The sequence below is a fragment of the Octopus sinensis genome, linkage group LG6, assembly GCF_006345805.1.
Source record: "Octopus sinensis linkage group LG6, ASM634580v1, whole genome shotgun sequence".
Lineage (NCBI taxonomy): Eukaryota > Metazoa > Mollusca > Cephalopoda > Octopoda > Octopodidae > Octopus > Octopus sinensis.
In genome coordinates this window covers 5,433,961-5,452,285 of record NC_043002.1, presented here as the reverse complement: position 1 = coordinate 5,452,285, position 18,325 = coordinate 5,433,961, and the positions used below count along the sequence as shown (strand labels likewise).

General features: G+C 35.8%; 1 protein-coding gene across 2 annotated transcripts in view; it reads left to right on the top strand.

Moving 5' to 3' along the window:
* LOC115213017 (C-type mannose receptor 2-like) overlaps positions 1-18,325 on the top strand; it is a 261,506-nt gene that overhangs the window by 173,224 nt on the left and 69,957 nt on the right. For both annotated transcript variants that reach the window (XM_029781915.2, XM_029781914.2), the window contains exons 16-21: positions 4,848-4,886; positions 6,405-6,572; positions 8,871-8,987; positions 10,338-10,451; positions 13,459-13,506; positions 15,467-15,646. In XM_029781915.2, the coding sequence (XP_029637775.1) occupies positions 4,848-4,886; positions 6,405-6,572; positions 8,871-8,987; positions 10,338-10,451; positions 13,459-13,506; positions 15,467-15,646 (666 nt within the window). The remainder of the gene's footprint in view (positions 1-4,847; positions 4,887-6,404; positions 6,573-8,870; positions 8,988-10,337; positions 10,452-13,458; positions 13,507-15,466; positions 15,647-18,325) is intronic.

The window sequence follows — 18,325 nt, the reverse complement described above, 5'->3', positions numbered from 1 at the left end:
AATACCAATGAGGGTGTTACAATCATGATAATTATAAGAGGCTTTCATTTCCTTGCTTCTATCTCTTCACTTTTTTCCTCCACTGTTAAGAGAGTAAGAAAAAATAAACAGAAAGAAAGAAAATCGATCATATATAGGTTTCAAATGAACATAGACAAAGTAATTTTATGATCCAAAGTTATGTTGTGCTGAGGAGCCCATAAGAAGGGCGAAATAGCATTGTCTACAACTACTAAGACACTTAAAAAGAAAAAAAAGGATTAAATGAGAATATTATTTCATATATTCTCTCACCCACAAGACTTCTCATAATAATGATGATAATAATAATAATAATGATAATAATAATAATAATAATAAATTATAAACCCTTTAAGGAAATTTTCACTATCTCATATTTCTTAGTAAATGCTCTCTCTGTGTGTCTCTCTCTCTCTTCTTAAACTGAAAACAACTATAGGTGGCAGCAGTAACAGTCCCCAGTCACACACACATACACACAAAAATTATAATTTTTTCATAGGCATAAGTTCTCAAATTTGGAGGAAAAAGACAGTTATGTCAACTGCTATACTTCACAGGCATTTTAGTTTAATGCTCCAAGGAAAGATAAAAGGCTAAATTAAGTATGGCAGCATTACAACTCAGAACCTTAAAATGGATGGACTAAATACTGCTAGGTACTTTCTCCAACCTTCTGAGTCTAAAGTACTAGCCAAGTACACTAAGTTTGTTCTAATTAATTATAAATCAAAATTGAAATCGCTCAAAAATCAATGGAAATCGTAGTTGTGATACCAGTGCCGGTGGCACGTAAAAAAGAACCATCCAAACGTGGTTGTTGCCAGCGCCGCTCGGAGTGGCCTCCGTGCTGGTGGCACGTAAAAGAACCGTCCGAATGTGGCCGTTGCCAGCGCTGCCCGGACTGGCCTCTGTGCTTGTGGCATGTAAAAAGCACCAACTGATCGTGGCCGGTGGCACGTAAAAAGCACCCACTACACTCACGGAGTGGTTGGCGTTAGGACGGGTATCCAGCTGTAGAAACACTGCCAGATCAAACTGGAGCCTGGTGCAGCCTCCTGGCTTCCAAGACCCCGGTCGAACCGTCCAACCCATGTTAGCATGGAAAGCGGACGTTAAACGATGATGATGATGATGAACTCTTAGCCCTAAAATTGTAAAATAGTGGACTTCTATCTAGTCTTTTATCAGTTTCGAGCATTGGATTGCCATCCTTCAGGAGTACTTTCAGTGTCATTTAATTAATTGCATTGACCTCAGTACTTATTTAAAAGTGGTGCATTTATTTTATCAATCTCTATTAAAATCACCGTTTTATACATACACACACATTCCATGTTAGGTTATACTATGGACCCTTAATTCCTTGATGGAATTGCAAGGCCTTGTTATGACATATGGTATGCCTTGGGTATTTTTGGCCTGGAGAAATCCAACCCTCTGCAAGTTTTGTCTAACAGTTTATTCAACCATTTTCTGGCTCTTCTTTTAACATTGAGTCCTCTCCATTTAATAAATTGTTATTCCTTAAAACTTCTTTAACCCTTTTGTTACCAACCTGGCTGAAACCGGCCCTGGTTCTGTAGTACAAATGTTTTGTTTTCATAAGTTTTTAATTAAAATCTTCCACCAAAAATCTTCACAATTTATGTTCCTAACACTAGCTTAATGATAACTAAGTTATTTTACAAAATTCTTTTTTATATTTAAAATAATTGAGAGAAACACAGAGCATCTCAATAGAAATACAGTAATGAAAGGGTTAAATTAACAGCCCCAAAATGAACATTATAAATGTATGTTGTACAAAACATCTAAAATCCCGCAAAAATGAGGCAAAACGACTATGAAGTGCTCAATAAGATATTAAATGAATTAAAAGAATATTAGAATTGTGACTATTGAATAAGTGAAAGAAATAGAATGACTTTGAAAAATCAAGATTATTTCATACAAAACAGATATGACAAGAGAGCACACTTCAATACAATTTCTGCCCACTGATTCTATTCACAAGGCATTGATCAACATGAGGCTACATAAGAAGACACTCACTTATGATCTAATGTAGTGACTATGAACTTAAAACTATGTAGTTTTACTGTAAACTTCTGAACCACATAGCCATGTCTCTAGCTCTGACAGAAATCAATATTTTTTGTCAGAACCATTCGAATCATCATCATTTTGCCCATTAGCATTCAGATTTCTTTATCAAATTTATTGCTTATTTATTCACATTGTTTTCAATTAATCATGCACTTCTTTTGTAGCTTCAAGATTTCAATAGAGTGTTTGTATAGTTTTAGAATGATATTGTGGGGTATGTTTGAGAAATTGGATTTGGCCAGTTTTAACATAAAACAGGTAACATATTTGAACTGTATATGGTTGGATTAAATGCTAGCATGGGTTGGACAGTTTGACAGGAGCTGCCCAGATTCTAATGGTCTGTTTTGGCAAAGTTTCTGTGGTTGGATGCCCAGCCTAACACCAATCACTTCACAGAGTGTACTAGATGCTTTTTACATAGAACTGGCACAGGCATTATTACGTGGCACTGGCATGGGTGCCGTTATGTGGCACTGATGCAAGCATGCTTATGAAATATATAAGCTCTTTTATTTGTTTCAATCATTTGGCTGTGGCCATGCTGGAGTATTGCCTTTAGTCGAGCAAATCGACCCCAGGACTTATTCTTTGTAAACCTAGTACTTACTCTATTGGACTCTTTTGCCAAATTGCTATGTTACAGGGACGTAAACACACCAGCATCGGTGTTGAGGGACAAACACAGACACACAAACATATACACACACACACACACATATATATACATATATACGACGGGCTTCTTTCAGTTTCCACCTACTAAATCCACTCACAAGGCTTTGGTCAGCCTGAGGCTATAGTAGAAGACACTTGCCCAAGGTACCACGCAGTGGGACTGAACCCGGAACCATGTAGTTGGTAAGCAAGCTACTTACCGCAGAGCCACTCCTATGCCTATATGTTTGTATTTATGTGTGTGTGTATGCACAAATGCATACATGTATGTATGTATTGTCACAAATCTACCATAACTTACTGACTAGATGGTATCTAACCTGATAGTTCCAATGCCACTAAACTCTTGATGTATTGTTCATGACGAAGTAAACATAAGACAATAAAAAGATTTGGATATAAAACGAAGCAACAGTTGAAACAACAAAAAAGCTACATCCATTCCCACACCAGATAATCAAGGAACCAATATGTATGTCTATATATATGCAATGTGATATCTGTTGTAAATATCTGTTGTAAATGTGATCTGTTGTATATGTAATGTGATATCTGTTGTAAATATCTGTTGTAAATGTGATATCTGTTGTATATGTAATGTGATATCTGTTGTAAATGTGATATCTGTTGTAAATGTGATATCTGTTGTATATATGTGATATATGTTGTATATATGTGATATCTGTTGTATATATGTGATATCTGTTGTAAATATCTGTTGTAAATGTGATATCTGTTGTAAATATCTGTTGTAAATGTGATATCTGTTGTATATATGTGATATCTGTTGTAAATATCTGTTGTATGTGTAATGTGATATCTGTCGTAAATATCTGTTGTAAATGTGATATCTGTTGTATATATAATGTGATATCTGTCGTAAATATCTGTTGCAAATGTGATATCTGTTGTATATATAATGTGATATCTGTCGTAAATATCTTTTGTAAATGTGATATCTGTTGTATATGTAATGTGATATCTGTTGTAAATATCTGTTGTAAATGTGATATCTGTTGCATATGTAATGTGATATCTGTCGTAAATATCTGTTGTAAATGTGATATATGTTGTATATGTAATGTGATATCTGTCGTAAATATCTGTTGCAAATGTGATATCTGTTGTATATATAATGTGATATCTGTCGTAAATATCTTTTGTAAATGTGATATCTGTTGTATATGTAATGTGATACCTGTTGTAAATATCTGTTGCAAATGTGATATCTGTTATATATATAATGTGATATCTGTTGTAAATATTGTTTGTAAATGTGATATCTGTTGTATATGTAATGTGATATCTGTCGTAAATATCTGTTGTAAATGTAATATCTGTTGTATATGTAATGTGATATCTGTTGTAAATATCTGTTGCAAATGTGATATCTGTCGTATATGTAATGTGATATCTGTTGTAGATATCTGTTGTAAATGTGATATTTGTTTTATATATAATGTGATATCTGTTGTATATGTAATGTGATATCTGTTGTAAATGTGATATCTATTTTATATTTGTGATATCTATTGTAAATATCTTTTGTAAATGTGATATCTGTTGTATATGTAATGTGATATCTGTTGTAAATGTGATCTGTTGTATATGTAATGTGATATCTGTTGTAAATATCTGTTATAAATGTGATATCATTTGTTAATGTGATATCTGTTGTAAATATCTGTTGCAAATGTGATATCTGTTGTAAATGTGATATCTGTTGTATATATGTGATATCTGTTGTAAATATCTTTTGTAAATGTGATATCTGTTGCAAATGTGGTATCTGTTGTATATGTAATATGATATCTGTTGTAAATATATGTTGTAAATGTGATATCTGTTGTATATGTAATGTGATATCTGTTGTAAATATATGTTGTAAATGTGATATCTGTTGTATATATAATGTGATATCTGTTGTAAATATATGTTGTAAATGTGATATCTGTTGTATATGTAATGTGATATCTGTTGTAAATATTTAGTAACAACTGACAAGGATTTTTTTCTCTCTTCTTTTTTAAAATCTCTAGATAACATACCTGAAGCAGAGAACACAACACTAACACCTGGTGAGTACAACTACTTCTATTTTTCTCTCTCCTACAATAACAACAGAGTGGAATGGGGCGTTCTGGTGGTGGTGGTAGCAGAGGCAGTGAAGTGTCAGTGAAAAGGTTTTCTTTAAGTCTTTCAGCAGTGTTTCTTTAAGAACATCAAGTAGGATTATTAAAAGCAATTGTGTAATCTCTTTTGTACTAAATCAAACAGATTAATCAAGACATCGGTACATCTTACAAAATCATTGGCACACACACTCACACACAAACACAAACATGTGTGTGTGTGTGTGTGTATATATATATATATATATATATATATATATATATATATATCACCTCACCACAAGAGTAGAAAACCAGAAGATGTTCTGATAAGCAATCTTGTTCTTTCAACCTCATACATCTCTAATCCTTCTCTTTCAGCACGGATCATCGTAATTAGCTTATTAGTTCGTTTCATTATTCTATCTATTTCATTACCTATGTAAACACAGCTTCGCCTTCCACACTGTATGTTTAAAAAAAACACACACTTAAAATCCCTTTCGCTGAATCCAATTCTCTCTCTTTCCCCCTCCCCTCTTTCATGCTAATTTATTATCGTTACTTATTCATTCATTTATCTAATTTTGTCACAGATGGACAGAAAGACCGATTTTATGACACCTTCTTGCAGACTACCTCATCGACAAATGACAGGGACCTTCTCTTTGTGGCAGGTAACTTCAATGGGTATGTTGGACAACATGCAGAGGGCTTCCATGGTGTACATGGAGGCTATGGTTTTGGTTCCTGCAATGAGGAGGGAACCAGGCTGCTGGAGTTCTGTGATGCAAATGACCTCATGGCTTGTAGCACTAACTTCAGGAAACCTGCCAGTCACCTATTCACCTACCAATCTAGTAGACGCATTAGTTAAATTGACTACATCCTCACCAGGAAACAGGAAAGATGGCTACTTATAAATGCCAAACCTTCCCAAGTGAAGAATGCACTCCACAACATAGACTGGTAGTTAGTGACTTCAGAATCAGGGCTAAATGGATGCCCAGAAGATGACCAGCATGGAGGAGAAGGGTCTGCAAGCTTAAGGATCCTGCACATGGACGGAGATTTAGAGACATATTACTCAAAGCTTTTGACAAAATAGAAGGGGATATAGCATCACGTGACCTGTAAGACAACTGGTGGTTTCTCTGCTGAGGGTCACTGACCAGCTCTGTGGATGGTGCAAAGTCCCCTCTCGACCCAAGATAATGTGATGGTGGAACAGTGTAGTTGACAGGGCCATTAGGGAAAAGAAACAGACATGGAAGAACTGGAAGAATGGTGGTAGCAGGGAATTGCATTAGACTGTCAGAAAAGAAGCTAGGAGACAGGTTTATTTAGCCAGAGGGAAAGCAGATAAGAAAAAAGTTGCCAATGTTCTGCATCGTGAGGACCAAAGACTTGAGGTGTTTTGTGTTGCAAGACAGTGCATGAGAGAGAATCATGATAAGAATTCTTTTTTCTTCTATTTTTCAACAGGTGTTAATCAAGCCTGTGGTGCCGAATGGGAGAGTGACCCCACGGGTAAAACTTGCTACCATTTCTCTGATGAACAACTGACTTGGTTTGATGCCCAACTCTCATGTAGCTATCATGGTGGATATTTGGCAAGCATCACTGGTCTACATGAACAATTCTATATTGCAGGTATGGTAAAATGCATGAAATTTAGAATCTTGTTTCTTCACGAGAATATTTTTGACTAAAAATAATATCAAAAAAAAAGTCAAGTCTATTTTAATCATACTCTTCATATTTTTTTTAATACTATCCCACTCGAGAATAAAATTCAATTTTTTCATAAAGAAATTGAGTTTCATAACAATCCACTTGAGACCATCTCTAGTTTTATAACCCCAAACCTTTCATTTCCTTAAGTGTTCATACTTAATTTAAAATCTCATATAATAATTTTATACAATAACCTTGTATTAAGTTGCATTTCAAACAATAGTTTAATATGCCAATGAATGATAAAGCTGGTTATTCTTCTCGATTCCAGAAATTCTAGATTATTTTCAAAATAAATGGAAATGTAGAAGCCATATATTTCATAAGAAATGTACTCACTTAAATAAATTTTTGTTATAGCTTTGAAATTCCTACATTTTTTTATATTTTGCATTGCATTGTATGAGTTTGTTGGTAAAATGTTGAGGCAATGGAGAAAGCGTCATATGCACTAATTCTTGTTTCACTTTTACCTTATTATTTTAAGAATTTTATCTAAAAACTTTAATCTTGCTCATAAATGTTAATGATTTCTAAGCTCTGATGGAGTTTTAAGGGAGCTTATATAACCTTTTCTTTTTTGTGTGTGGATTAAGTGATTTGGACATAAATCTCTGTCCAGGCAGAGCATCACACTGCCACAGAACAACAGATGTGATATGTAATATTTGAACAAACAAAAGAAGTGAGAGTAATGTGTGTAACCGAAATACATGACAAAATGGTTCCTGCAGATTTGATTTCAAAACCTATGAATTTGCCATCTAATATGATTTCCATTTGATCTTATGGGTTGTTCAGTTATTAGCATTAGCAGTATGAAAATCAAAAACTTGAGTAAAATAGAAAGAAATGGAAAGAAATAGCAGGACTCCTGCTATTGGGAACTTATGGAGATGGTAGAATTAGGTGAGTGCAAGATAATAGTTTGTAATATTTGGTTACGTCCCTTTATTTTCAAAGTTCAGAGTCACCCGATTCCAAGTCCACTTTGCTATTTACAAGAATACTCATTGTAGTCTGTGATCCTACACCATCCTTTATATCCAAAATATTCAGTCTGCTGATATTGGTCTGTTAAGAAATTTGCTGATAATCAAAGGTTTTAAATTTGGAGTTTACTTCCTTCATGAGCATTCAAGATCTAACAGGCAAGTGCTTATTTCTGGTATCTGTGGCATTAAGTAGTGGTTGAAAGACAATTTTCCCTCTAACATAGACTACCACATTGTCATCATCATCATCATCGTTTAACGTCCGCTTTCCATGCTAGCATGGGTTGGACGGTTCAACTGGGGTCTGGGAAGCCAGGAGGCTGCACCAAGCCCAGTTAGGAGTAATATTTCCCAGTGAAGTACCAAAGTCAGTACTTCAACGACCTATATCACCAGTGGACAGAAAGTGCAAACTAAACAATTAATATCCAGAGCAAACAAAAACAAAGTTTAAAGAGAAAGTTTTGAAATTTCTTAATGATCATCATCATCGTTTAACATCCACTTTCCATGCTAGCATGGGTTGGACGATTTTGACTGAGGGCTGGTGAACCAGATGGCTGCACCAGGCTCCAATCTTGATCTGGCACAGTTTCTACAGCTGGATACCCTTCCTAACACCAACCACTCTGAGAGTGTAGTGGGTGCTTTTTATGTGCCACCAGCACGGGGGCCAGTCAGGCGGTACTGGCAATGACCTCGCTCGAATCTTTTTACACGTGCCACCAGCACAGATACCAGTAAGGCGACATTGGTAACGATAACGCTCGAATGGTGCCCTTTTACGTGCCATGGGTACGGAGGCCAGTTGGCTGCTCTAGCAACGATCATGCTCGGATGGTGCTCTTGGCACTCTACTAGCACGGGCACAAGTGCCAGTAAGGCGACGCTGGTAATGATCATTCTCGAGAAAACTTTTGTGGGTGTCATCGTAACAAAATGTTATAGTACAACTGTGCTCACAGCAATGGTAGTGACATCTTGTGGTACCTACTTAGAACTAAGTACTCTGAGCTGCTAGAAGTTAAAGGCCTTGACTATTGACACAACACATCAACTGATTATAATAAGCTCCTGATTGACTCCTCACTTGGCTATCCAGAGTTCTAACAACGCAGCTGTTTATGCTTTTTGTCTTTGATTGAGAAATAGGAAAAGTTGGTTTGGTTAATACTTTAAATCTCCCTTCTGGTTATTTTAAATAAATTATATTTTAAAGGTCGAATCCAAAATATGCAATCAGTTACTCTCTGGATTGGGGCTCATGATCTTCAGGAAGAAGGATTGTGGCTTTGGAGTGATAAAAGTCCAATGAGTTATTTCAATTGGAAAACAGGTAAGTGCAACACAATTTACCTTCACAGCCTTTCTGCATGCTAGTGAACACACACACACACATGCACGCACGCACACACACACACACACACACACAAACACACACACACCACACACACACACACCAAGTGGTCACTTTATCTGCTAGAAAGGGCCACAAAATCTCATCTAAATGTGTACTATCTATATTATAATGAAGAAAGCTGCTTATTAATTAGGTATGCAACAATTACTAAAAGAAAGCAATATTAAAAGGCTTGACCATCTGGAAATATTTCTATAAATTCATGTTCTAAGAAATTGCCTATAATTTCAATTACTGAAGTTTATTGAATGTTTTTAACTCCAAATTCTCAAAAATTTAAATATTCATTGCATTCACTGAGGAGTAGTTTTAAATGTAAAATAATAAAACACTATTAATTCGTTGCAGGCAGCATTTTACGTTTTTATTTGCAACAGTCTCTCATTCTCGCTCGCCTCTGTTTTCATTTAATGATAATTTAATTATAGCAATATAACTTTGATATGGAATACGTATTCTTCCGTTGTAGGTATCGAGAGAGAAGGGTGTTACATGTGGGAGTGGCATAGTTAATTTAATGGGACAGCAAATGTTGATAATAGATAGAATTTAAGAATCTGGGAGCCAGTCTAAGACAAAATTGGGGACGAATGACTGTGTGATGGACTTTCATGAGTGAGGGAATATGTTGCAGATTAAGGGGAAATGCATGAGCTTAGTTTATCTTAGACATCGATAAGTAAGACATATATACGCATACATGTATACATATATACACACACATATATATATACATATATATATTCATATATTATATACATATATATATATAAGGCTAATATTGGTAAAATGAGACATACTTATCTACATGGCCGAAACAGCTGTAAGATGTAATCTATACTTATATTTATATTTACTTATATTTATATTCTCTTTTATATATATATTCTACTTATTATACAACATTACTCTTTTACGTACACTTTTTTATGTACATTCCTTTATGTACACTGATTTGTTCTGCTTTTTTATATTCAACCCTACAGTCTCTTATGTGGTGGTTTAATAAAGTATGTGATTGAGTATTATCTGGTAATTGATATTTGATTTAAATGTATTTCTCCATTTTCTTATCTTGTATACATATAAATATATATATATACATATAAATATATATATATACATATATATATGTATATATATATACATATATATATATATATATACACATATAACATTTGAAGTTCTCAACACTAACATGCTTGCTTATTTAAATTTTTACCCTTTCATTGTTTTCAACCATAACCAAATTCCATAAACCCCTAGGTCACCCTGATTATGATCGAGTAAAGAACAATTGTGCCATGGTTGGGCGTAATGATTCTCTATGGGTTGATAACGTTTGTTACCTTCGCAGCGGATATATTTGTAAGAAAGCAGGTAAGTTAACCTTTTTGTTCTATTTCATTTTGCATTATTCAATCTGTTTTCTCTTTCTTTTTTCTTGTACTTTTGTATATTATTTTGTATATTGTGTAGTTTTTTGGGTTTTTTTATTATTTCTGTATTGCTTCTTTGGTCAATATATTGTTTTGTCTGGCTGTAAATCTCAATACTTTGAGAAACTGCTGTAAAGGACCAACACTTGGGTGTTTTATTAGCTTATCTAGTTGAGTCAAGCTATCTTTCTGAATTTGATGTATTCAACAAGCTATCATGAGGGAATTTTCTGCTTAAGAAACTCTGAAACTATATGGCAGAGATGTATGAGCTAGGAATGCAGGAAAATGGTCAATATCTGAGTAAAAAGAAGTTGCATGCTACCTGGTAGATGAACGATATAAACTTGTGAGATTAAATATTTTTAAATGATTTAAGAAAATGACTGCTTATCCTGTTGTATCAATATTAGTAGAGGTATGCAAAAAAATCGACAGGTAAGTGTGTTGTGTTAGGATTATGATATAAATGGATAACATGTGTGAAAAGTGAGGGGAAAACTGTTTTCTTCTATATTCATCGTGATCATTGTGACCGCCCAGGCTATCAGATGTTGCTACACATCGCTGGTCACAATGCGCTTCGCATTGTTTTAGCCTTCAAATGACGCCACTCCGCTGGCTAAGAGAGCAGGCCAACAGAAGAAAGAGTGAGAGAAAGTTGTGGCGAAAGTTGCACTCTGGGCAAGTATCTTCTGCTGTAGCCCCAGGCCAACCAAACCTTATGAGTGGATTTGGTTGACAGAAACTGGGAGTTCATCATGTATGTGTATGTATGCATGTATGCATGTGTGCTTATGTATGTATGCATGTGTATGTATGTATGTAAGCATGCATATATGTGTATGTATATATTGGTGTGTATAAGGTGGCACATAAAATACACCAATCTGACCGTGGCCGTTGCCAGCCCCGCCTGGCACCTGTGCAGGTGGCACGTAAAAAGCACCCACTACACTCACGGAGTGGTTGGCGTTAGGAAGGGCATCCAGCTGTAGAAACATTGCCAAATTAGACTGGAGCCTGGTGCAGCCTTCTGGCTTCCCAGAACCCCGGTCGAACCGTCCAACCCATGCTAGCATGGAGAACGGACGTTAAACGACGATGATGATGATGATGATGAAGGTGGCAAGCTGGCAGAAACGTTAGCATGCCAGGTGAAATGCTTAGCGGTATTTCGTCTGTCGTTACATTCCGAGTTCAAATTCCACCAAGGTCGATTTTGCCTTTCATACTTTCAGGGTCGATAAATTAAGTACCAGTTACGCACTGGGGCCGTTCTAATCAACTTAATCCGTTTGTCTGTCCTTGTTTGTCCCCTCTGTGATTAGCCCCTTGTGGGTAGTAAAGAAATAGGTATTTCGTCTGCCGCTATGTTCTGAGTTCAAATTCTGCCGAGGTCGACTTTGCGTTTCATCCTTTCGGTGTTGATAAATTAAGTACCAGTTACGCACTGGAGTCGATGTAATCGACTTAATTCGTTTGTCTGTCCTTGTTTGTCCCTTCTGTGTTTAGCCCCTTGTGGGTAGTAAAAAAATATATATCGGTGTGTATATGAATGTATATGTGGGTGGATGGGCTGGTATGTCAACATCACCATCACACAAGTGGTGTCATTCATTTTCAACTTTCCATGACAGCCTAATCAGGGAAAAATATTACCTTGCCTGATGATGAGAGCTGGCGACAAGAGGTGCATCTATCCATAGAAAATCTGCCTCAATATATTCCGCCTGATCCAAACAAGTACAGAAAGTAGATATCATAATGATAGTGGTAGCACAATATCTGTGGTATGAAGTTAATTATTTTATGTTCAGAGTTCAAGTCCTACTAAGGGTAAAACTATGTTTCATCCTTCTAACTTGATAAGTTAGAGTACTGCAGATATGAGTGTATTAGAGCAATGGAACTTGAAGAAGTCGTGATTTCGGGCCAGAGTATTCAAAAACAATTGCAGCGTGGAAGGTGTTTATAAGCCATTTAAGAAACACACAAAAAAACTGTTAGATTCACTTCAACATTTAAATTCAATTTTCCAAAATATTTTCGTTGCTTTGAGACAGTAACCTGATCACTGACAAAATTCCATACTACACAGAATTTGTCAGTGAACAGGTTACGGTCTCAAGGTGACGAAAATATTTTGACAAATTAAATTTAAATGTTGAAGTGAATCTAACAGACTTTGTGTGTTTCTTAAATGGGGTACTACTAGCAAACAGTGGTCCAGGTGCACACACACATCCAGTCGTGCATCTGCGCTAGCTAGTCGTAAGTAGTCAATCCTACAATGACTACCTAACAAAGTAAATAAAACACAAAATAAATAATTTTTTTACACAAAGAAAATAATTTTTGTTAAACAAAGTAAATAAAACACAAAAACACAAAGTAAATAATTTTTTAAACAAAGTAAATAAAACATAAAAACACAAAGTCAGGATCGACTAGTCATGGCTAGCTGGCACGGATGCGCAAGTACGCAAGAGCACACACTAGGACCACTATTCTCAAATAGTACCCTTAAATGGCTTATAAACACCTTCCACGTTGCTATTGCTTTCATTCCAGCACACAATCTCAGATCAGGTCACTTGCTATGCAAGTACATCTCCTTAGTATTCGAAAGTGTTTTTTATCTTTCTAGATCTATCCAACCTATTGCAATGTTAGTGCTGAACATGCCAACAGGCTTTTCATTAATTTGGTGTGTTAGTGAATATAAAGTCATTGATTATTGCTGAAATTCTTACTAACACAACATGCAGCCATCAAACATGACTATTGTTATTTCCAGACAAATTGCTATAAATAGCATCTAAAGCTGATGACCTGTGCAACTCTTTTGTATTTCAAGAAACTTTAGGGAATTGTTACATGACAGTTATTAATGATATCTGAGTAGTAAATAAATGAAGAACTATACTTTGTTTCTGTTCATTTAGCATTGCCTGAACCAACTACTACTTTAACACCACCAACACCACCCCCAGGTGAGTTTACATAGCGTTTGCTATTTTATATTCTAAACTCAAATCCTCTTTGAATTAACTTCAGCAGTATCTTTGGAATATCAGAAAATACCTTGCAGCATAAGACATAATTCCCCTTTGGATTCTGAGTCCAAATTCTGCCACTGCCATCTTTGCTTTTCATTCTTCTTGGAGTTAATAAAATAGAGTATAAATCATACACTGAGGATGATTTATATTTCAATAATGCATCTGAAATTTGAACAGAATTATAATAGAAGGTAACATAATACTACAGAAAGTAAAGATATGCACTGATCCAGTCTGTATTGAGATATGAAATCCTTCTTGAGTTAACTGTTTTCCATCAGTCTGGGGCTGTAAAACTAAACACCTGTCAGGTATTAGGGAAAGGTGTGGGTCAATTTAGTTGACTATACTCTTCCTATTCCGTGCCAGTGGCACATAAAAGGGCACCATTTGAGTGTCATCGTTACCAGCGTCACCTTACTGGCACTTGTGCCTGTGCTAGTAGGGTGCCAAGAGCACCATCCGAGTGTGATTGTTGCCAGAGTAGCCAACAACTCTGTGCTGGTGGCACGTAAAAGGAACACCATTCAAGCGTGATCGTTACCAATGTCACCTTACTTGCACCTGTGCTGGTGGAATGTGTAAAAAGATTCGAGCAAGGTCATAGCCAGTACCGCCTGACTGGCCCCTGTGCCGGTGGAATGTAAAAAGCATCCACTACACTCTCGGAGTGGTTGGTATTAGGAAGGGCATCCAGCTGTAGAAACTCTGCCAAATCAAGATTGGAGCCTGGTGCGGCCATCTGGTTTGCCAGCCCTCAGTCAAAATCGTCCAACCCATGCTACCATGGAAGGTGGACGCTAAACGATGATGATGACTTATATGATAAATAAAACAGATGAGTACTAAACTAAATAATTTTTATCTCATGCTTCTTAGTTGTAAGTTCAATTTCTATCTGTGTTGATTTTTTAACTTTCAATCTTCAGCACTAAGAAAAACAAACCCATAAGACATAAAATGTTACCTTGTAACTAGTAAAACATGTCCATTCTACCCATTAAACCATTAAAAGTTTATCTTGTTCCAGCAAAGAATTTATCTTGAATGCAATATCAGTAAATTTTTATTTAACACAAGGTTAGTTCTGATCAAATTAACCAAATATCATACATGCTCCACCCCATCAGTTCTGTAAATCAGATATTATATTGTCCAATGTATCTCCCTTATGATGAGGTAGATTTTGGTACTATTTCTACCGAGATCAAGCAATATGTATAAAGATCCCTTCACTAGCTCTGGTTCCCCATGTTTGGGTACATTAGAATAAGTGGTAAAATATGGCAAACCAAAGTTTCAAATTATGTTGAACATATCCCTTATGGCTGACAATACATGCATCTCTGAGCAGAAGTGGTTGGAGAGTGTCATAGTCATGTGTTAAGAGGGATTCTTTGGGCTTTGAATAAATGTAAGAAAAGCAAAGTTTGAAGGAAATATTAGTCATTTTTCATTCTTTCTAAGGGTAAGCAAATAGGAAACAACAGATGCTGTCCAATGACAGAAATCTGTTACACAGTGTAATAGAAAACAACATTCTGAGTTCAAATCCTGCTAAAGTCAACTTTTTCTTGCTCCAGAAAGTGATAGTCTTGTATTGGATCAACTTAATATTCCTATAAATCCTACTAGATGTAAACAGAATTGCAATGGAAGAAGGTGTACTGAGTTCAAATTGCACTGAGGTCAGCTTTACTATTCCTCCTTTCAGAGTCAATTAACTTCCAGTCAAGTATTGGCGATGAATAGATTGATGCATTCTTCCCAAATTCAATTTAGAAACTATTATAACGATATGTGCTTTTTTTTTCCTTCATGGTACCCTGGTATGCTTCTTCGTATCATCCTTATCACCACCACTGCCACCACCATCACTATTGCCATCCAGATGACTCAGAATTCAGCTGTCCGAATACCTGGGTATTTTACGATGGTGCCTGCTACAAAGTTGTCACGGAACTTTTCAGTTGGGAACATTCCTTGCAGAACTGTTATCTCCAGGGTGGGGATTTGGTGTCTATCAACAGCAGAAGTGAACAGAGTTTCATCCACAAACTAGTAACTACAGGTAAGAAGTAGTTTCTACTTGTATAGATAATGGTTAACACCAGGTTAGCCCTGACTGAGCAAATCAATGATAAATGGTATTTAAGTTCTAATTGTCCTCAACTTAAACTATTGTCCAGTTTAGCACACCACCAGGCCCTCGAATGCTTTTGGCAGAAACCATTCTGTTGCAAGCATCTGGACCAAATCTTTCATCACAGAATAATTTTCTCCTTCCTTCTACAAGTCTTAGAATCTTTAGAAAGAGTCATACATGCCGCTCTTTCTTCTTTGATTCTCTTTACTCTCTTTTAATCTTTTACTTGTCTCAGTCATTTGACTGTGGCCATGCTGGAGCACCGTCTTTAGACGAGCAAATTGACCCCAGGACTTATTCTTTGTAAGCCTAGTACTTATTCTATTGGTCTCTTTTGCCGAACAGCATCAGTTGTGAAGTGATGTTGGTGGGAACAAGCACAGACACACAAACGTATACACACACATACATATATGTAAACATATATACGACAGGCTTCTTTCAGTTTCCGTCTACCAAATCCACTCACAAGGCTTTGGTCAGCCTGGGGCTATAGTAGAAGACACTTGCCCAAGGTGCCACACAGTGGGACTGAACCCGGAACCATGTGGTTGGTAACAATCAGTGAGGAAACCATTTAGACCCGTTGTGTGCATGCACACACACACACATGCATGCACGAGCACACACACACACACATATGCACACACACACACACACACACACATATGCATACACACACACACACACACCCAAACACATGTATATACCCTCATGTGTGTAGTGAGAGAGAGTGGTGGGTGGGGGGTAGAGAGATCAATTTGACTGGGATCTATAATTTTTATTGCTGTTTATCTATGTTATCTGAAATTTCTAGTTTGACACGTACATCGCTCGTCTAAATATTCTCCTGGATATAACAGCAAAGGAAGTCCAGGCTATTTTATATATATTTATAAATGCAACCATCTACAGAAGAAATCAATATTTATTTAACATGAATCTAAAAGGTTAAACATGACATTCCAATTCTATATGCATGTGTGTGTGTGGTGGGTGAGAGTGCTCTACAACTATTTAGAAATTAGTTGGGGCTATACCCAAAGTCTACATGAAAAGAAATAATTGGAAATGATGGATATCAAATATACCCATATAATTATGTGTATACTAGATATTTTAATGCATATAAATTAAGTATACATGAAAATATCACAGTTTATTAATGAAAGTGGAAGATAATCCTCAATACATTGTGTGGGTACATTGTTCAAACTGAATTCAATTTTGATTTTTGTGACAGTTTCATGTCTCTGTGATCGTCAGGTGAAGTGTTTTTGTCTTCTTTTTGTTGTTTATTTATATTCATGCTAATGTTTTATATACTGGAGTGTGCTTGTTGATGTGAGCATATCTATAATTTTTATTGGCCACTTTTTTGAATGTTGTTCTATAAATATATTGTAAATATCATAATGTATAATTATTTCAAATACAATTTGCTTATAGGTCTTTTTTGATTGGTCAGATTTGCTCTTATGTCCAGAATAGCATTTCTTTTTAATACAATATTTTTAATAATTTTCACATAATTGCTCTTCATTGAACATTTCAGTAGTTGTCTGTTTGATACCTGTCAATCTTGAAATCATATCCTGTTTACTAAAATTCTATACATGTGCATCACTCTTCATTTTGAGCTTTCTGCTAAAATGCTTTCATGAAAAAATATTCTTATCTTTGCAATTTATAAAAATATTAAAATTATAAATTAGGGTATCTATGAGATACCACCATGCTGAAAATAGCAGCCATGATCTGACTCTAAAACCACCTTAATTGTCCATATATCAACACGGAGAGAAAACAAAGAGACGAGATGAAAGTAGCAAAAAAATTACTGGATAATTCTAGATCCCAGATTTCTGACTTTGCATTTAGTAATGCTTTGCCTCATATACATATATATATATATATATCTGTATGTACACGTGTGTGTGGGTATATATAGGAGTATATGTAAGGACAAGCAAGTTGGGCAAGTCAACATACAAAAAATATTCAATACATTTAATACAAAAATGTATATGTTTACGTATAAAAATGTAAGTGGCTGTGTGTTAAGTAGCTTGCTTACCAACCACATGGTTCCGGGTTCAGTCCCACTGCGTGGCATCTTGGGCAAGTGTCTTCTACTATAGCCTCGGGCCAACCAAAGCCTTGTGAGTGGATTTGGTAGACGGAAACTGAAAGAAGCCCATTGTATATATGTATATATATATATGTATGTGTGTGTGTTTGTGTGTCTGTGTTTGTCCCCCCAACATCGCTTGACAACCGATGCTGGTGTGTTTACGTCCCCGTAACTTAGTAGTTCGGCAAAAGAGACCGATAGAATAAGTACTAGGCTTACAAAAGAATAAGTCCTGGGGTCAATTTGCTCAACTAAAGGCAGTGCTCCAGCATGGCCGCAGTCAAATGACTGAAACAACTAAAAGAGTAATACTTATGTACATATTTTTGTATTAAATGAATTTAATATTACCTAACTTGCTTCTCCTTACATTTGCTTTGCTACTTGCTCAAGTTCAAATCTCTTGAACACTACAGAGTGAATTCTATACAAAGAATACCTCTCTCTAATCTATAAACAATAGGTATATA